We start from the raw sequence: 22,209 nt of genomic DNA, 5'->3' as shown, positions 1-22,209 counted from the left end.
AAATGTATGAATATTTATAAAAATACAAACTGCTCAAATTAACAGAAGAGGAAATAAGTAACCCAATTTTAGAAAAAAGAAAATGAAGAAAATGAGGAAACCATCAACAAACTCCCTAAGAAAAAGTCTCCAGGTCCAGAAGGATTTACAAGTGAATTCTACATAAACTAGGAGAAGAAGGAGTTCTATCAAATTTCTTTTATGCCATCAATGTAGTGCTGATACCTAAACCAGAAAGTATCAAAACAAAGAAAATTATAGACCAACCTCTCTAATGAACATTGATATAAAAATCTTAAATAAAATTTTAGCAAAGAGATGACAGCAAAGTATTACTAAGATAATACACTATGATCAGGTAGGATTTATACCAGGTAGGCAGGGATGGTTCAATATTAGGAAAACATTCAACATAATTGAACATATCAATAACAAAAGCAATAAAAATCATATGATTATTTCAAAAGATGCTGAAAAAGCCTTTGATAAAATACATCTATTCCTATTAAAAACATGAGAAAGCACAGGAATAAATGAAGTTTTCCTTAAAATAATAAGCAGTATGTATTTAAAACCACCAACAAATATGATACATAATGGGGATAAACTAGGAGCATTTTCAAGAAGATCAGGGTTGAAACAAGGAAGCTCATAATCACCATTACTATTCAATATAGTGTTAGAAATGTTAACTTTAACAATAAGAGAAGAAAAAGAAATTGAAGGAATCAGAATTGGCAATGAGAATGCAAAGTTTTTACTCATTGCAGATGATATGACATTATATTTAGAAAACACAATAAAATTATCTAAAAAACTACTTGAAACAAGTAAATTCAGCAAAGTAGCAGGATATAAAATAAACCCACATAAATCATCAGCATTTCTATATATGAACCACAAAGTCCAAAGGCAAGAGACAGGAAGAGAAATTCCATTTAGAATAACTGCAAACATTAAATACTTGGGAATCTACCTCCCAAGAAAAACCCAGAAACTGTATGAACACAATTACAAAGCACTTTTCATACAAATAAAGTCAGATCTAAACAAGTGGAAAAATGTCAATTGCTCATGGTTAGGTCAAGCTAATATAATAAAAATGATAATTCTACCCAAATTAAATTGCTTATTCTGTGCCATACCAATTAAAACTACCAAATAACTATTTTAATGAGTTAGAAAAAATAGCAACAAAATTCATCTGGAGCAACAAAAGGTCAAGAATATCAAAGGAACTGATGAAAAAAATATAAAGGAAAATGGCCTTGCTTTATCAGATCTAAAACTATACTATAAAACAGTAGTCATCAAAACTGCCTGGTACTGGTTAAGAAATAGAGTAATAGATCAGTGGATTAGGACAGGTTCAAAAGAAACAGTAGTAAATGACTACTGTTTGACAAACCCAAAGACGTAAATTTCTGGAATAAGAGCTCACTATTTGACAAAAATTGTTAGAAAAACTGGAAAATAGTATGGCATAGAACCATATCTCACACCCTATACCAAAACAAGATTTAGACAAAAAGTGCAACACCATGGACCAATTAACAGAACCAAAAATATTACATCAGATCTATGAAAAGGGGAGAAATTTATGCCCAAGAAAGAAATAGAGTATATTGTAAATTGCAAAATGGATGATTTTGACTATATTAAATTAAAAAAGGTTTTAGACTATCAAAATTAGAAGGAAAATGGAAAGTTGAGAAATAATTTTTCACATCTAGGGGTTCTGATAAAGGTTTCTAAAATTTATAGAGGATTACCTCAAATTTATAAGGTTACAAGTCATTCCCCAATTGCTAAATGTTCAAAGGATATGAATAGTTTTCAAATGAAGAAATTAAAGTTACATATAATCATATAAAAAAATTATCCAAATCATTACTGATTAGGGCAATGCAAATTAAAACTATGAGGTTCCACCTCATACCTATCAGATTGGCCAAGATGATAAAAAGGTAAAATTACCAATGTTGGAGAAGTTGTGGGAAGTTTGGGACATTAATGCACCATTGGTGGAGTTATGACCTGATCCAAGCTTTCTGGAAAAACAATATGGAACTTTGCCAAAGAGAAATAAAACTGTTCATACCCTTTGATCCAGCAGTGCCAATACTAGGTCTATATCCAGAAAAAAATCATAAAAAATGGAAAATGTCACACATGTTCCAAAATATTCATGGCAGCTCTTTTGCAGTGACAAAGAATTAGAAACTGAGAAGATGCCCTTCAACTGGGGAGTGGTTGGACAAGTTATGATATATGAATGTCATGGAGTTCTATTGTTCTATGAGAAATCATCAATGATCAGACTCTTAAGAGAAGCATGGAATGAAATATGGGAACTGAGGCTGAGCAAAGGGAACAGAACATTGTACACATTAATAACATTGATCAAACTTGATGCATGTAGCTCTCAGCCTTTCAGAGAGCTAGGACAACCCCAGGAGATCGACTATGTACAATGCTATCCCCATCTGGAGGAAGAAAAACAAAACAAAAAAACCCTACAGAATCTGAATAAACACTCACATTCACTTTTTTTTAGGTGTTTGCAAGGCAATGGGGTTAGGTGGCTTGCCCAAGGCCAAACAGCTAGGTAATTATTAAGTGTCTGAGGCCAGATTTGAACTCAGGTACTCCTGACTCCAGGGTTGATGCTCTATCCACTGTGCCACCTAGCTGCCCCTTATATTCATTTTTTAAAAATTTCTCTATGTATTTCTTTCTTCTCATGAGTTTCTTTCTTTTCCCTAATCCTAATTACTCGTACAAAAAATGACTAATCTGTAAATACGTTAAATACATACGCATATGTACAATATTCACTAGACTTTTCTCCACAGAGGGGAAGAGAGGGAGAGAGGGTGGAAGGAAATTATGAAACTTAAAAATATGCATATGTACGTGGGATGAATGTTGAAAGACTTTCATAACATGTAATTGGAAAAATAAAATAAAATATCAATTGGAAAAAAAGAAGAATGTTGGGTTTAGGATCAAGAGAGACCTAGGTTTGTCTTCTTTACTGGATCTTTATCCAGGTTATGCCTCCTAACATTGGGGGATCCACACAAAGCCCTATCATGGATCCTCTTCTCTTGAATCTTTAAATTACATTACTGGGTGATCTCAGTAGCTTCCATGATTTCAATTATCATCTCTAAATTTTTATTCTAAAACTGATTCATTCAGCCCTAACTTCTCTCCTTACCTCCAGTCACATATGTCCAACTACCTATTAGACAACTTAAATTGGATGCCTTAGACATTTTAAACTCAACATATCTAAAATTGAACTGATCTTTCTCTTCAAATCCCTTACCCTCTTCCCAACTTTCTAATTAATATTGAGTATACTACCATCCTGCCAGTAAACCCAGGCCCCAAACCTAGGTATCTTCCTCAATTCACTCCTCCCATATCCAATTAATTGTCAACTTCTGTCTATCTATCTATCTATCTATTTATCTATCTATCTATCTATCTATCTACCCACATATACCCCTCTCTCCCCTACCTAATTAATTTTCCCAACTCAAACCTCTCCCTAATCCAGTTCATCTTCTATTCAGCTGTCAAATTGTCCTTCCTAAGTCATAGATCTGACCTTGACACCAGCCCCATTCCTGACGTAATCAACTCTAGTGGCTATATAATGCCTCCAGTATCAAATATTAAATACTGATTAACTTTAAAAGCCCTTCATATGCCTGCCCCTTCCCACCTTTACAATATAACATCTGACTCCTGTCAACTCCTGCTCCAAGAATTCAATGTTTCAGTGGCACTGATCTATTTTTTGTTCCTTGAGTGAGACCCATTTTCTCTATCTCCAGGCCATTTTCATATATTGTTTCCTAGATCTAAAATTTTTTCCTTCCCTATCTCCTCCTCTTGGCTTCCCTGGCTTCCTCCAAGGCTCAGCTAAAACTATCTTCCATAAGAAACCTTTTTCAGTATTTAATTTTAGAGCCTTCCTTCTAAGATTATCTCCCATTTGCCTGCACATATCTTACTTTTACATAGTTGCTGGCATATTGTCTCCTCCATTAGACTGTAATTCTTTGAGAATAGGGATTGGTTTGTGCCCTTTTATACCCCTTAGCATATTGTGCATGTCATATCATGCTTGTTAACTTGATACTAGCTGTGGCATTCATTTGCTCTGTTGTGGAAATATGAAAAGGATATAGAGTTAAAGCTGAGACTTTTCTACTGGATCAGCAGAAAAAAAAAATAGTGCTCTGATATTCTACCAAAGAGCTAGCTAGTTCAAGCATTATCCTCCATAATTTTCCATATGAGAAAATTGATATGTTTTGAATAACAAATATTAAAGAGATAGAATTCCAAAATTAGGGTGAACTTCATACATTAAAACACAGAATATTAGAACATATCAAAACTCAAAACAACTTTAGAATTTAGAATTTTAGAACACAATCATAGAATAACAAAACTGGAAGGGACCTTACAACATAGAATGCTTGAACATAGAATCATAGAATTTCAAAGATGGAAACATATACTTCAAAACTCTCTTCTTATTGATGAAAGAATTAAGACCAGAAAATTTAAGCAACTTGTCCAAGATCCCAGGGTCAGTTATGGCCATACCAGGAAAAGATCCCAGTTTCAGTACTCCTTGCACTACAGTCTGCTATCTCCCACACTGAATAATTTCTATTTAGAATCATTTCCTGAAGTGTCTCCCTGACTTAAAGTAGAGTAACAGGATTAGAGCAGGAAGGAGTCATTAAAGTTATATAATCTTCTCTTCTATTTTACAGAGGAGAAAACTACTAATCAGAGAAATTGAGAGAGACAGGATTTGAATGCAGGTCATTTGGCTCCACTTTCCCTTCCTTTCTCACAGTGTACACAGTGATGTAATGGAGTCAGCAGATATGAATTTGACAGTTTACTTTGATTATGATTTTGACTTTCAGAAACTCATAGAACCTCTTTGGGATACAGTTTTCCCCATTCATAAAATAGAGATAATACTTTAACTACCTACACCTAATCAAGACTATTGTGAGAAAAAGTTATCTATAACTTATAAAGCCTCATAGAGGAGTAAACAGTTATTTTTAATGATAACAACACCAACTGGCACTCATATAACTCTTGAAAATTTGCAAAATGCTTTATATCCTCTACTTATTGCACTTCTATGAAATAGGTACTACCAATATCCCTAATCTTATATATCAAGAAACTGAAGCTCAGAAATGTTAAAAGACTTGTCTATATCATACAACTACTAAGTACTGGAGGTGAAATTTGAACCCTAGTTTAATTAATTACAAGATCAATGCTCATTTTCAAATTTGTGTGGTATTTACCTGAATTTATGCCTTAACCCCATTACTAGACTTGAAACTTCTATTTATTCTTGTATGTCTCCCTACTTCCCAGAACCATGCATTTCACAAACATATACATAGGTACACAATATGAACTAAATACATTTTTATTAGATGAACTGCCTGTTTGTTGAGTGGAAATATGCAAAGACAGTCTTAGAACACTATCATATTAATAATTGTGACCAAAATTTCCCTAGACACAGATATAGGTTGTGATTTTAGAATGTCCTCAGAATGAGATCTACCTGAGCAACAAAGAGTTGGAATTCATCAGGCAAAATCCATGAGCGAGGATAGAAGTTGTATTCCTCAGGAAAGAGATCTTGCATGATTCTCACAGCTCGGCTCAGAGTAATTTTCCGCACCATTTCTGTCATGCCTGGTAGGAGGAAAAAAGAGGAAAAAGAACATTATAAATGTAGTAGTACTGTGGGGAGGGGGCCTTCTACATTAGCAGAGAATCTTAGACCTAAGAATATAATTTTCTATATGTCAGTGTTCAGTGACTTACCCTATAAAGTCCTCCACTCAACATTATTTTTTTAAACAGAATTGAGAAAATATTGAAGTTGATGACAGCACTGCCTACAAATGACATGCATATATTACATTATATATCAATATATTACATATATACTCTATATCTAAATAATATAAAATATATTTTATATATAAAAAAGTAATTTCTATAGGGAGGGTGCCAACAACTAGCGTGCTTAGATGGGCCTCAAGTAGGATGTGACATGAGTTAAACTTTGCAGGAAGTTAGGAGGGTTAAGCTACAGACATAGGGAGGGAATTGCATTCCAGGCAAAGGCACAAAGACAGGAGATAGAACAGAGTCTATAATCAATGTCAAATAGGCTAATTTGTTAGAACATAGAAAATAACATGCAATAAGTTGGTTTGGAAAGTCAAATACAGGAATTTAATATTTTATCTTACAAATAAAATGAAAACCCTAGACTTTCTTGAATGGCATGGTCAGACTTATGCTTTGAGAATATCAATTTGGCAGCTGTGTGGAGAATGGTCTGATAAGAAGAGAGGCTAGAAGTAGGGAGGACATTTAGGAGACAATAATCCAAGCAAAGCATGACAAGGGTCTGAACAAGAATAATAGCTGTATGAGTGAAGAGAATGAGGTAGACATGAGATATAATGTAGAGGTAGAGTTAACTATTGAGGGATGACAAAGAGTGAAGAGCTGAGGTTGATTTCAAGGTTACAAACATGGGAGACTGGAAATATGGGGGTGCCCTTAACAGAAACAGAGAAATTTTGAAGAGGAGAAGAATTTGAGGAAAGAGAAAATGAGTTGTTTGGAGATGTTGGGTTCATAAAACTTGTGAACATTCAGTTGAAGATGAATAAATGAAAAAGTATTTATCATGTGCTTAAAATGTATACCAAGTGTTATACTGTATAAGGAATACAAATAGAAAAGAAGAAAGTCCCTGCTCTCAAGGAGTTAACATTGTAATTGAGGAAGAGAATACATAAAGGGCAGATGGAAGGGCTTGGAGGGCCTAAAAGTTCAGTGGCAAGATGAATGGCAAAGTCCAAAAGTCTTTAGTATTCATGAGCAAACAACCACCACCATCATCAGGACCATGGATGGATAGGCACATAGAAGGAAGCAACCTAATACCACTGATAAGGGGAGAGTGCACTTAAAAGTCAAATTTCTTAAATTATCTACCTTCAGGATATGTTCTTCTTAGGGATCCTTAAATATACTCCTCCCTCCCCCAACATCTCTACCCACTGAAATCTTAACCTGTTTTTCAAAGTTTCCAATTATTATATCCTCCAAAAAGTCTCCCCTGATTTCCTTCAGGTAAAAATGATATATCCTTCTTTAGCCCTATATTGCTATTGTACATTTAGCATGTCCTATTTATTTTATTTTTGGGGTCTCTGTCCTAACTCCCTTATCAGACTATAGGTTAAGGGCTCATAGGATGGCTAGAACTATGATGCATTCATCTTGCCTTGATAAAAAGTTGTTAAATTGAACTGATTTGAGAATAATAACTCCCACAATCTATCCATAACATATAGATATTTAAATAACTTTTGAATTTATCACATTTCCTAATATTAAATGGGATATGAGACACCAACACCAACTGATTCTGAATAATCCTATCTTGTGCCTTAGACAAAACATGGAGGAAAATATGAACAAAATGTATGACTAAAAAAAGATTTTTTAATTTTTTTTCAAGGCAAATGGGGTTAAGTGACTTGCCCAAGGCCACACAGCTAGGTAATTATTAAGTGTCTGAGGCCGGATTTGAACTCAGGTACGCCTGACTCCAGGACTGGTGCTCTATCCACTTTCCAACTAGCCACCCCCCAAAAAAAAGATTTCTAAAGAGTTAAATTTTTAATACTTAAAAATTTAAATTTAAAATGCCTCAAAAGCTTAGCAAGTCAGAATTAGCTTAAACTTCAAATAAATAGCATCTAATATGCTTTGCAGAGTGTTAAAATAACAGCCATAAGGACTAAACATATGACTTCATTGCTATAACGAATCTCCTAAGAGAAGAAACTGTCTCTACCAAAGATTCTTTGTAACTTATTCTCTTACAAAGTGAAAGGCCTAGATTCGCTGACAATTAGTCCATCAAGAGACAGATTTGGATGTCACCAAATTGTCACCAGAGAATCACATACTTACACTTTGCTTGGTGCTGAAGTGCCTTGCTAATAGGGGAGGGAAATCATATTCACAAGGTCAAGGACCCCTCCCCCCAGCATCTCATCACCAATAGTCTTGTTTCTTTCAAATTAGACTAACAGGTAATATGGTTCTGGAAAAGGTAGGGAGAAGGATGTCTTTACACAACACTCTCCTCATATAATGTGCAAGTCATGTCATTATGTATGTGATGACATAGTCCTCTTCCATTAAGAAGGATAAACAACTTAGAAAGTTACCCAGAGGGGCGGCTAGGTGGCACAGTGCATAAAGCACTGGCCCTGGAGCCAGGAGTACCTGGGTTCAAATCCGGCCTCAGACACTTAATAATTACCTAGCTGTGTGGCCTTGGACAAGCCACTTAACTGCATTTGCCTTGCAAAAAAAAAAAAAAACCTTAAAAAAAAAGAAAAAAAGAAAGTTACCCAGAATTATATATTAAATGACTTGCTCAGGCCCATATATGTCAAAAGTGGGATCTAAACCCCAGTTTACCTCATTTTGAAGTTGTTTCTCTAGCTACTATGCCAAGTTGCCTCTCCTTAGCTTACATTTATACAAAATTTTAAGACCTACATTATGATACATATCAATTATATCTCATTCAATCCCCACAAAAACCCTATGAGATAAATATACAAGCTATCATTATTCCTATTTATGAATGAGAAAACTAAGTCTTATAAATTAAAGTGACTATCCATCATTGCAAACTACAAAGTGGGGGATGTGGTCTCTCAACTCCAAATCTGGTATTTGAACCCCAGTTTACCTCGTTTTGAAGTTGTTTCTCTAGCTACTATGCCAAGTTGCCTCTCCTTAGCTTACATTTATACAAAACTTTAAGACCTACATTATGATACATATCAATTATATCTCATTCAATCCCCACAAAAACCCTGTGAGATAAATATACAAGCTATCATTATTCCTATTTATGAATGAGAAAACTAAGTCTTATAAATTAAAGTGACTATCCATCATTGCAAACTACAAAGTGGGGGATGTGGTCTCTCAACTCCAAATCTGGTATTTTTTTTTCATTACAATATACTGCCATTTTTGGAAATATGAACACAGCCTTAGAATATAAATCAAAAGTTTAGTGATGGAAGTGACATCATAGATGTCATAGAGATCATCTATTCCAATGACCTCTTTTTATAAATAAGAAAACTAAGGTCCACCAAGCTGAAATTATTTTCCTAAAGTCACACAAGTGTCTAGGCCCTGGGAGCAAAAAGTGAATTAAGAGGATAAAGTTTTTAACACATGGAACTTTTTGACTCATACAGCATAATAAACCAAAGCAATAAATCTGAAAGAGCAGAGCTTAGAGTTGCCAATACTTCAATTCTTAGCTTTTCTTTAGAAGACTATTGGAGGGTGGCTAGGTGGTGTAGTGGATAAAGCACCGGCCCCGGAGTCAGGAGTACCTGGGTTCAAATCCAGTCTCAGACACTTAATAATTGCCTAGCTGTGTGGCCTTGGGCAAGCCACTTAACCCCTTGCAAAAAAAAACCTAAAAAAAAAGAAGACTATTGGAAAGGATTAAGAAAGAAATCAAGGAGCTTAAAAAAGACAGGGTGGTTAAAATAAGCTGAACTCTAACATGAATTCTTCAATACTAGAGACACCTCCCTAAGGACATGACTTCAAGATTTTATAAGACTTGACTAGAGTTTGGAAAAATGGACAATGCTTTCCTTTTCCCCCAATTAAAACAGAAGTTTCAAGAAATAGGTTCAGAGGCTAAACAGTGGGTACTATTTAAAGTCAATTCTCAAAATTAAAGTTTTCTGGACCTATTTATCCAATTAAACCATATTGCTGGTTTAATGTATGATTCCCTTTCTTGATCTTATATTAAAAATCTCAAAATTCCTTTAGCTTAAAAGCAACATAACAGAGATCCAATATTTATACCATGCATGGAAGGGATATAGAATCAGAATTTAGATTTGGGAGGAACCTTAGTACATAGCCCAAGCTCCTCATTTACAGATGCTAAAACAGAGATTCAGAGAGGCTGTGATCTTTCCACTTGGAATAAAATAAAATTCAATTCAACAAAAAATTAATAATGAAAACAATAACAATTGAAAAATATTTGTATAGTAATTTAAAGCTTACAAAACAGTTTATAGACATTATTTCATTTGTTTCTCACAACCCATAAGATAATATTGTTCCTATTTTACAGATAAGAGAAATGAGGCTCAAAAAGATTAAATGCTCCTCCATGTTCACATAGTAAATGTTAGAGGAAGAATTCCAACCCAAGACCATCTTAACCCCAAGTCCAGAACTCTTTCCATTATACCAGTGTACCATTATACCAGCTAGGTACAACACACTGAGAAGAAACATACATATATTGTTCCCAAATAGTTTATTATATCATCAGGAGAAAGATCTGTGTACAAATAATGATAAAAGGGAGAGTGGGACCAAAAGCTAAAGTTTATATGTTACTTTCAAGTTTACAAAACACCTTACATAAGCTATCTCATTTGACCCTCACAATAAAAAGGTACATAGTATATTTGAGCATATGAAAAATTAGATCAGTACAGAAAATAAGTTATGGAATTCAGAAAAGTTAAGTGTCTTGCTCTTAGTCTAACAGGTGTCAGAAAGACTTCAGGATTTGGTCCTTGATTCAAATCTTCATACTTGCTACCAGTGTGGACACACCACAATTTTTCTAAGACCTCAACAGTTTCCTCAACTTTAAAATGACAAGTTTGGACTAGATGACATCTAAATCCATTACAACTCTAAATCTATGATCTTCCATTTTAAAAAGCTCCATATCTTTTATCTAAATCTAATATTTTATCTTTTCATATCTCCCTATGCCTTATACTTGTTAAACCTATTTTTTATCTAAAACTTTCAGTCTATTACATCATACCATCCCAAATCATTATTCCCTGCTCTACCTACTCTCTCATCTCTTTCAAAATCCTCAAGACCTTTTTGAACCAGTTCAACACTACACTTTCCTCTACTCTGGAATCCTTTATGCTTTTTTTAACTTTTTTTTTTTTGGTTTGGTTTTTTTTTTGCAAGGCAATGGGATTAAGTAACTTGCCCAAGGTCACACAGCTAGGTAATTATTAAGTGTTTGAGGCTATATTTGAACTCAAGTCCTCCTAACTCCAAGGCTGGTGTTCTATCTACTGAGTCACCTAGCTGCCCCCGGAATCCTATATTCTTATCCTATTGCTTATTAAACCTTGTCAGACCCCAACCCTTGTTTATTCCTATTATCTGCCTCATTCACTGCTAAACATAACTGGAGAAAATAAAAGTACCATGCCAAATAGGTCCACTAAAAATTTATACCAGGTAATCTCAACTGGAACCTGAATTTTAACAAGGCAATTCTATTATTCTTCCTCTCTAAATAATTACCTAATTATAAAACATAGCAATTATTCCACATCTCTCTAACAGCTCTTCCTCCTCTGGCCCCTTAGCTGAGCCTAGCCTCCCTATACTCTAGACTGAGGACATCTACCAAAAAAAAGAGACAAAATGAAAGTGCTCTTCTCTCCTCCTCATCTCGCATTCCTCTGAGATATCTCTCCTATATCCTCTGTCATTCTAGTCTTTGAGAAGTATTCCTTCTTTTCACCAATCCCAATCTCCCTATAAGAACTCATGATTCCCATCTGCTCCTTTTATCAGATTGCTACTCTTATCATCCTCCCTTTCTTGCTCTCTCTGTCTGTCTCTCTCTGTCTGTCTCTCTCTCTCTCTGTCTCTCTCTCTCTCTCTCTCTCTCTCTCTCCCTCTCCCTCTCTTTCTCTCTGTGAGTGTCTGTCCCTATCTTACTGCCTCCTTCTCTTTCTACCAAAGCTCCCCATCACTCAAAAGCCTCATTAGATCCTACCACACCCTTCACCTATTGTTCTTACATGTCTCTTCTCCTTAGGTGAAGTCACAAAAAGGCTATATCAAATTGATTTCTCCAATTCTTTTTCCCTCCTTCTTGTCTAAATTCTCTGATGTCTAGCTTCTGACTTCATTATTCAGTTGAAATTATTTTCTCCAAAATTACCAGTGATCTTCTAATAGCCAAATCTAATGGTATTTTCTCAATGACTTCTTTCTGGAACTCTGCAATATTTGAAGTTGTTGGCAATTTTCTGAATCTTCTCTTTTTCTTTGGGTTTTCATCACTGTTCTCTCTTGGTTACCCTTACCTGTCTGTTACTTTTCATTGCCCTGGGCTTGATCTTCAAGTTATTGCCCAACTGAAGGTACCCTGCAAGGTTCTATCCTAGTATAATTTCCTTTCTCTTCATACTCTCTCATTTGGTGATCTTATCATGGATTCAATTGTCATCTCTATTCACACTTTGTGAGAAATCAAGAAACAATAAAACAAAACCAAAAGAATGAAAAACTAGAAGAAAATATGAAATATCTTATTGGAAAAACAACTGACCTGGAAACAGATCCAGAAGAGATAATTGTAAAATTATTGGGCTACCTGAAAGCCATGAGGGAAAAATCCTAGACTTTATTTTCAGAAAATTTTCTTTTTTTTAGGTTTTTGCAAGGCAAATGGGGTTAAGTGGCTTGCCCAAGGCCACACAGCTAGGTAATTATTAAGTGTTTGAGACTGGATTTGAACCCAGGTACTCCTGACTCCAGGGCTGGTGCTTTATCCACTGCGCCACATAGCCGCCCAGTTTTCAGGAAATTCTCCAGGAAAATTGCCCTGATAAAATAGAAATGAAGGGAATCCACCAATCACCTCCTGAAAGAGATCTCGAAATAAAAACTCCAGGAATATTATAGTCAAATTCCAGAACTTCCAAGCCAAAGAGAAAATATTACAAGCAGCCAAAAATAAACAATTCAAATATCAGGGAGGCAAAAAGAACTTGGATTACAACTGATAATCAACTATCCAGCAAAGCTGAACTTCTTCTTTCAGGGAAAAAGAGACATGAAACAGACTTTCCTGTTGAAATGATCAGAGCTGAACAGAAAATTTGATCTTCAAGTACAAGACTCAGGTGAAGCATAGAGAGGGTGGCTGGGAAAGGCAAATTATGATGGATTTAAATGATATTGAACTGCATGTATTACTACATGGAAAGAAGATATTAATAACTCATATGAACCTATTTTTTAAAAGAGCAGTTAAAAGGAGCATATATATAGACAAGGCACAGGAGGGAGCTTAATATGAAGGTATAATACATTATAAAGATGGGGTTAATGGGCGAGAAAGGAATGTACTAAGAGAAAGGGAAAGGAAGGGTAGAATGGGCTAAGATATTTCACATTAAGAAAGGCAAGAAAAGGCTTTTGCAATGAATTGAAAATTGGGGTGGCATGAGTGAGCCTTCATTCTCATTGGAAGTGATTCATAGAGGAAATAACATACATACTCAATAGGGTGTAGAAATCTATCTTACCCTAGAGGGGGAAATGGAGAGAAATGGGTTGGGAAAAGGGGGACGGGGAGGGCAGGGAGGGTGGGGAGTGGGGTGTAAATGATAGCAGAGAGGGAAGATTTGGGGAGAGGGAAGTCAAATACAGCACACTTTTGAAGAGGAACATGGAGAAAGGGGGGAGAGAATAGAATAAATGGTGGTGGAGAGGAATAGGATGGATGAAAATACAATTAGCAATAGCAACTGCAGGAAAAAAATATTTTTTAAGCAACTTCTGATGGATTTATGATAAAGAATACAATCCATCCCAGAGACAAAGCTGATGGTATCTGAACACAGACTGAAGTATACTTTTTTATTCCTCTCACTTTTTTCTATCTTTGTGGGAGGAGGGGGTATTATGTTTACATTCACAACAAGATTGTAGTAATGTAAAAATAAATTAATTAATTAAATGCAAAAAAACTTATCTTTCTCCCAAAATTCACTCCTCTTATAAATGTCCCTATTACTATCAAGGGTACTGACATTCTTTCAGTCACCCAGATTCACAACTTAATGTCACCTTCAGTTCTCCTTTCTCTCACATACCATTTATCCAACCAGTTACCAAATTTAATCATTTCTTTCTCAAACTTGGATTTGTCATATTATTTTTAATAATTTGATTACTAAATTCCCAGGTAGTCAGTTTCCTTTGTAATTTTTCATTTAAAAGCATTATTCTGAGAACATAGGACTCAACAGACTGTTGAAGGGGATTCATGACACAAAAAGGTTAAGAATCTCTGCTTTAGAATATCTCTTGTATATATATATATCCCCTTCTATCCACTCACAGCTACCGCTAACTACCCTAGTTCTCTACTTTTACAAGTCTTCTAATTAGACTGCTTCCTTCAAGTCTCTTGTCATTTCTATCCATCCTTTCCACAGCCAAAATAAACTTCCTAAAGTGTAGGTCTGATTATGTTACTCCACTGCTCAGTTAACTCAGTGACTCTCCATTATCTCAAAGATGAAATATAAATTCGACACTTAAAGATCTTTATAACCTGGTCCTTTCCTATCTTTCTAGTCTTTTAATCCATTTTTCCATCCTTTAAATTTTACAGTTCAATCAGACGGGACTACTTTGCTATTTCTCATACCATGGCACTCCACCTTCCATCTCCCATATCCATGTCTTTGTTCTGTCTGTCCCCCATTCCTGGAATGTGCTCCTTCCTAACCTCCACCATATAAAATTCCTGGTTCCTTTTAAGACTGAGTTCAAGTACTATCTTCTCCAGAACTCTAACCCAACTCTGCCCCAGTACCTTCTGCCTTCCCACTAAGACCACCTTCCATCCACCTTGTAATTTTCTTAGATTATACCAATTCCTGTGTTTGTATAGTATATATATATATATATATATATATATATATATATATATATACACACATACAGTATATATACACACAAACATGTGTACATATGTGTGTCTATAAAAATTCATATACATATATGTATATATTTATATGTGCCTGTATCCACATTCACATCCACATGAATATGTATATGTATATGTGTATATATGTACATATATACACATATATAAATGCATACATGTGAATATGTTATATATGCACACCTGGCACATAAAACATAAATGCTTGTTGACTGGTCCTTTGACCACAAATCAAGCACACTAACTACCAGGCATTGATGGCTTTTAATGTGTACAGAAAAGAGATTCAAAGTGCCATAAAGCATTAGAGATGGGTCAAAAAATGTAAGATACATCAGGGAAGGTTTCATGGGCCTTAAATAAAAGTAGGGACATTATCAGATGTTGTGAAGTATGCTGTCATGGATTCAGAAGACCTGAGTTCCAATTTTAGTTCATATATTTACCACCTATGTGAAAAAGGGTAAGTCATTTAAACTTTTGGAGTCATAGTCCACATATTTGTAAACTGAGGATAATAATACTTGCATCTATCTATCTTAGAGTAATTGTGGGGAAAATACTTAATAAATTCTTTAAAAGTCATTAACAAATTAACAATGAGAAAATAAGAGATGGAAATGGGGAAGAGTTCATTTTTTCAGAGCTAAAATGTTGTTCAAAAATAGTGATTAAATTTTAGATCAGGCCAACTTAACCCATAATAGAACTGAACTGCAGATCTCATAGTAGCATTGAGTCTAAGCATTATTTATAATATTTATAAAAGAATTACAAATATACATAACAAAATAAAAGTCTTACTATTAGCATATGAGTTTATAAAAAGCAAGGTACACTTAGATTCTTTTCAAATAAATAGTTTTACATTAGAATCATTCGTTAAGATATTATACCATTTTTATATAAATAAAAGGTTCGCAGAAATTACCAAATCATGATGTCATACCACAAACATAATATCTGTCATATGTGGATCCAAAAACTTTGTTTACTCAATATTTGTCCTTGCCTGGAATTTCCAATGGAAAGAACTGTCAGTGATAGAAAATGTATGGTGGATACATTTTTAGAATATTCAAAGATTTGGGTAATTAAAAAAAATTCAATTCGAAAATGTCATAACTAGAAAGTTCCTTAGAAAATAAAATGCCAGAGCTACCTCTTCAGACCTGGGATTTCTTCATCCTTAGTAACTGACATGAATTTGCTTCAGTAATAACTGTATTTTCTTAGAGACTGCATTTAAGAACAAGACCTCATTGATGGCAAGAATTCATGTTTACTTAAACTTCATCCTTAAAAGTGCTACCTTTTGGGAGAGAGTAAATAAAAGTGGTTATTAGATTTATTCTGCACAGAACCAGGAGACAACCAGAGAACAAGAAGAGCTCTACAAAGGCAGAGTTCAATGATTAATGGAAAACTTCTTAACAATGAGAGCCCCCAAAGTACAATGGAATGTCTCAGATCTAATTGTGTACCAGACCTAAGAGAGTTTAAATTCTAATAGAGGAAATAGCACATGCATTCACGAACTCTCCTGGACTATTTTTTTGTTGTTCAGTAATTTCAGTTGTATCCAACTCTTTATGAGTTCATTTGAGGTTTTCTTGGCAAGGATACTGGAGTGATTTGCCATTTTTTCTTCTCCAGTTCATTTTAATATGAGGAAACTGAGTCAAATATTGTTAAGTGATTTGCCTAGGGTTACATAGTAAGTGTCTGAGACTGGATCTGAACTTAGATCGTTTTAACTCTAGGCCTGGTGGTGTATCCACTACATCACCTAGATGCCCATACCTATGATCCTAGACTTGAACTTCTACTTTTTCTTGTATAAAATAGGTAAACTCTCCTAGGGATTAAAGGTCACATAATATTTCTATGATTCAAAAGGTAAAAATCATGCCCTTTTGAAAGTCACATAAGCTGATACTGTTTTACCTTTATACTCATAGCTTCTAGTATATGAAAGCCCCAGTAGTTTATAACTTGATATATCACTGATTGCAATTCTCTCCCAAGGTAACCTCTCCCAAGGTAGCATCTTCAATATTCTATATGCTAAGATTCTTCCCAGTTTTATATTCTTTGTTCTCAGCCTCCTTTTACTTCTCTATTCTTTAGTCTATGCTCACAGTGAAATTAAACCAATACAATTCATTTTTTTGTGTTTTCTGAGCTTTTAGCCTATGAAATCTTTTTTGTTTTTTCTTTTAAATTTTTCTTAGTCTATGAAATCTTAAGTTTGCATCCTAATCATATTAAGTTCATCTCTTTTCCAAGATAACATGACAAAATTCAGCAATGAATTCCTTTTGAGAATCCACAAGTTTGACTTTTGATATTGTTGTTGATTGTTATTTATATACTTAAGGAAGACACTTAAAGAATAACAGTGCCAACTGATACCTGGGAACTTGTTCACTTGACCTGAGAGTATGTCACTATCGTGAAAGGAAACTCCATGCCAGTAGATATCACAGGGCAAGCGACGACCAAAGGGAAACTGGAAGAAATAGAAATTTAAAAAAATTAGATTATAACTTTCATTCAATTTCCATGAAATGAAGGTTCAAGTAAATCAGGTAGTGGATAAATTTGAACCTAGGTTGGGTTTTTTTGTTTTAAAGATCAGGAAGATAATCTTTTAAAACCTAGGTTATGTAGTGGATAGATATTCTGTCTCCTATTTCTATTAATTATTTCATCACATAAATTCTTTTTCCCAACTATACTATCTCTCATGGAGAGTAGAAACCAATCCCACATATTACATCACAAAAGGCACTTGTTGAATTCCATAACTAGCTAACTTTAAAAGCTCAAGCAAGTCATTTTCCTTCTCTGACCTAAGTTTATAAGGAGATATAACTAAGTGCTATTTAAAGTCCCTTCCAACTTTAAATTTCTAAGTTTTTCTGTTCTAAAATTAAATGATAGATCTCTTCTATCATTCTATTTTCTGGAATCACCTTTCCTGATATCATGGTCCTCTGAGAAAAAAAGGACAAGCAACAACTGAAATTACACTTGTATCATTTGTTCTTGTTTCTGAAATTTAGTCTATATAATCTGAAGTGATTTATATCTATTAAGTTCAATATTCTTCCAACAAAGACTTATGAAGCTTCAACATTTTATAAGATTACTTTCTTGATCTAAATAGACTTTTAGAACAATATAAAATTCTTCAAAGATCTCTTTCTGTTCTTGCATTCTATTTTCATACAAGTTTAGAATACAGGAAATTAAAGATAGGAGGAATATTTCACTTACACTGCCCCATTTTATAGGTCACAAGATAATAGATTCAAAACTAGAAAGACCATTAGAAGTAATCTAATCCAATTCTCTAATTTTACAGGTGAGAAAACTAAGGTCTTTGGGAACTGTGAGTTTATCAAGAACATACATTCCATGACTCAAAACTACATCCTAAGCTCCCAGACTAATATTCTTCTAGTCTATGTTGCTTCTCCAAGCATTCCAAATTGAAAAAGAGATAAAACAGAATCACACCTTTTAAATAAATTATACCAATTTAAAAGGCCTAAAAAGACATATACTACACATTTTATAAGCATCAACAACTTGGTATTTATAATTTATAGCATTTTCAATCATTTTATTTTGCATCAAATGGAGTGTAGATTATTAATTCAGAAGATACCATGAAAACAAGGAGAAGAAAATATATGTCATTTTCTTCCACTATTTAGGAAAGGAAAAGCAAACAAATTAAAAAGCCAATATTCTGCCTGAATCACTTATTAAACCTTAAAGTTTAAAAGGCACTCTGTTCAATATTAAAGATGCAAAGTCAAAAGATAACAAACATCTCTCAGATATTTTACAATCTGATAGAGTGGAGGTTAGGGGCACAAGTATACAAAACATAATACATGAGAGAATGTTTTCATTCAAATTCACTCTGGACTTCTCCAAAATCCCACTCTAGCTCTTCTTGTCCATTTCTCTGGACCCCATTTCATCCAAATAGTTTTTAATCTACCATTTTCTCTCAAGTTCCTTTATTTCTGGCTTCTTTCTCCCCTCATTTGGGAAGTCAGGTTTGCATTTTACATATATATTTTATTAAAGTGTTCATCAGATTCAGTAGGGGCATTTTTTTTTCCCTGTGTGTTTTGTTTTGTTTTTCTTCCTCTGGTTAGGGATAATATGGACCATAATCTGTCAAATACGGTTGTCCTAGCTCTCCAGACTGCTGAGAGGGTTTGCTTCCATCAAGGTTGTTCATCTAATAATGTTGATGTGTAAATTGTTCTCTTGGCTATACTCCCTTTACTCAGCATCAGATCCCATAAAGTCATTCCATGCTTCTCTAGAGTCCAGCCATTTATTGTTTCTTATAGAACAATAATATTCCATAGTATTCATAAACAATAACTTGTTTAGCCATTCCCCAATTGACGGGCATACCCTCAATTTCCAGTTCTTTGTCACTACAAAAAGGGTTGCTACCGAGGGGTAGACGAGAACAGCCCTGGCTACATGGAGGTGATGTCAGCGTATCACCAGCGGGCAGCTGATGCCCTGGTAGCTGGAGCCATCCTCAATGGAAGCCTCTATGTGAAGCTGGGCCAGGGACTCTGCCCCTTTAACCACCTGCTACTCCCTGAGTACATCACCACCCTTTGCCTACTGGAGGATAAAGCCCTTACTCAGGGCTACAAAGAGGTGGATGAGCTGTTCCTGGAGGATTTCCAGGCCCCTGCCAGTGAGTTGTTCCAGGAATTTGACTATGAGCCTGTAGCAGCAGCCAGCCTGGCCCAAGTGCACAAAGCAAAACTGAAGGATGGTACAGAGGTGGCTGTGAAGGTGCAGTACATTGTCCTAAGGGACAGGTTTTATGGGGACATCCAAACCCTTGAGCTTCTGCTGCAGATCATCGAGTTCATTCATCCCAGCTTTGGCTTCAGCTGGGTCCTCAAGGATCTGAAAGGGACCTTGGCCCAGGAACTGGACTTTGAGAATGAGGGTCGAAACTCAGAGCACTGTGCCAAAGACTTGAAGCACTTTCACTATGTAGTGGTACCCCATGTTCACTGGGACAAGTCCAGCAAGAGGGTCTTAACAGCTGACTTCTGTAAGGGCTGCAAGATCAACAATGTGGAAGAGATCAAGAAGCTGGGGCTCAGCTTGAGTGATACATCATCTAAATTGATCCAAGTATTTGCTGAATAGATCTTTTACACGGGCTTCATCCACTCAGATTCCCATCCTGGAAATGTATTAGTACGGAAAGGCTCAGACGGGCAAGCAGAATTGGTGTTGCTGGTTCATGGCCTCTACCAGTTCCTGGATGAGAAGGATCGCTTGGCTTTGTGCCAACTGTGGCAGACCATTATCTTGTGGGATGATGCAGCCATGAAGAAACATTCTGCTGAACTTGGTGTTAAAGACTATTTCCTGTTCTGTGAGATCCTGATGCAACAACCAATTCAAATGAATCAGTTATGGAGATCTGGCATGCAGAGACAACCTACATGCAGGAAATGGCCAAGGAACACTTTGCCCGAATCATGGAGGTACTGAAGGCCTTGCCCCGCCCCATGCTGCTAGTCCTGCTCAACATCAACACCGTGCGCTCTATCACCATGACCCCGAAGGCCCCTGTGGACTGCTACTTCCTCATGGCCAAGAGTGCTGTGAGGAGCTGGAGCCGCCTGATGGGACACCAGACCAAAGGTGGCTTGCACAAAAACCTCCTGAATTGGATCAAAGTCAAATGGGAGAGGCTCAAGTTTGAAATTGTCCTCAGGAGGGAGATGTTGTCAATGTGCCTAACCTCCATGTTCATCAAATTCCTGGTTAACCTGGGTGTCATGCCTGAGCCTGAGGAGATAATCAAGAAAATGGAACCATAGGTCTGGGTGACCCACCCTCAGCCACAGATTCACCTCAACAAAGAAAGGAGGAGCAGGCCTCAGCCACCAGGGCAGCAAGACCCTCACCAGTCAAGTGGCCAAAAATGAGAGAGATGACAGTGTTTCTACTTGCTCAGACTAAGGCAGGGGAGATCCCTTGGGACAGAGAATAATGGAGTGGATGCAATGCTCAGCCTCCAACTGCAGCTTCCTTTTTTATGGGGTGCTAGGAGAGCAGACTCTTCAATTATGGGAAGGACCCTCTTTCTTCATCCCATGGCAGCTTCATCACAGAAAAAAATCTTACATACATCCCCACACCCTTTAGTTTCCTTAAAAACAAAACTTGTTTTTTATCCAAAAGTGTGTATTTGAGATAAGGGCAACTAGAAATGAGCTGTAACATGCTCAATCTCCAAAAGGTCATCCAGAATCTGGAAGCACAGAGAGAGACAGGGTTGAGTAGGTAAGGGTAAAACACAAACAAATATATGTGGCAATAAATTGAAAGTTTGGGAAAGGTGCTTACGAAAAAAAAAAAAGGGTTGCTATAAGTATTTTGGAACATGTAGGACTTTTACTATTTTTTACAATTTCTTCTGGATATAGTCCTAGAATTGGAATTTCTGGGTCAAAGTGTATGAACAGTTTTATTGCTCTTTGGGCATAGTTCTATATTGCTTTCCAGAAAGATTGGATCCACTCTCAACTCCACCAGCAATGCATCAATGTTCCAATTCTCCCACAAACTTTCCAACATTGATCATCTTCCCTTTTTCTCATCTGGGCTAATCTAATAGGTGTCATTGTTGTTTTAATTTGCATTTCTCTAATCAATAGTGACCTAGAGCATTTTTTCACATGCTTATAGATAGCTTTAATTTCTTCATTTGAAAACTGTCTGTTCATATCCTTTTACCAATTGGGGAATGACTTGTGACCTTATAAATCGAATGCAATTCTCTATATATTTTAGAAATGAGACCTTTATCAGAACTCTTCATTGTGAAAGATTGTTTCCCCGCTTTCCGCTTTGGGGGGGGGGGCAGTATTGATTTTATTAGTGCAAAAGCTTTTTAATTTAATACAGTCAAAATCATTCATTCTGCAGTTTATAATGTGCTCTAATTCTTGTTTGGTCATAAATTTATTCCTTTTCCATAGATCAAATAGATAGAATATTTTTTGGTCTATTAATTTACCTATGGTGTAACTGTTTATGTCTAAATCCTGTACCCATTTTTATCTTATTTTGGTATATGGTATGAGATGTGGATCTATGCCTAGTTTTTGTCATACTATTTTCCAATTTTCCCAACAATTTGTCAAATAATGAGTTCTTATCCCAGA

General features: G+C 35.5%; 1 protein-coding gene and 1 pseudogene across 4 annotated transcripts in view; one reads left to right on the top strand and one right to left on the bottom strand.

Annotated features, from left to right (window-relative positions):
• The window catches only part of TTLL11 (tubulin tyrosine ligase like 11), a 301,263-nt gene that overhangs the window by 227,547 nt on the left and 51,507 nt on the right, over positions 1–22,209 (bottom strand). For all 4 annotated transcript variants that reach the window (XR_012473656.1, XM_074211653.1, XM_074211655.1 and 1 more), the window contains exons 2-3: positions 17,381–17,477; positions 5,630–5,763 (exon numbers count right to left, since the gene is read on the bottom strand). Coding sequence is in view for 3 of the 4 variants with exons in the window: in XM_074211653.1 (XP_074067754.1) it covers positions 5,630–5,763; positions 17,381–17,477 (231 nt within the window). In the remaining variant the exon portion in view is untranslated. The remainder of the gene's footprint in view (positions 1–5,629; positions 5,764–17,380; positions 17,478–22,209) is intronic.
• Positions 19,460–20,993, top strand: LOC141505651 (putative aarF domain-containing protein kinase 5 pseudogene; annotated as a pseudogene).

Source organism: Macrotis lagotis, chromosome 1 (genome assembly GCF_037893015.1).
Source record: "Macrotis lagotis isolate mMagLag1 chromosome 1, bilby.v1.9.chrom.fasta, whole genome shotgun sequence".
Classification (NCBI taxonomy): Eukaryota; Metazoa; Chordata; class Mammalia; order Peramelemorphia; family Peramelidae; genus Macrotis; species Macrotis lagotis.
The sequence above is the reverse complement of the archived record's forward strand: the minus strand, read 5'-3'. Positions and strand labels throughout refer to the sequence as shown.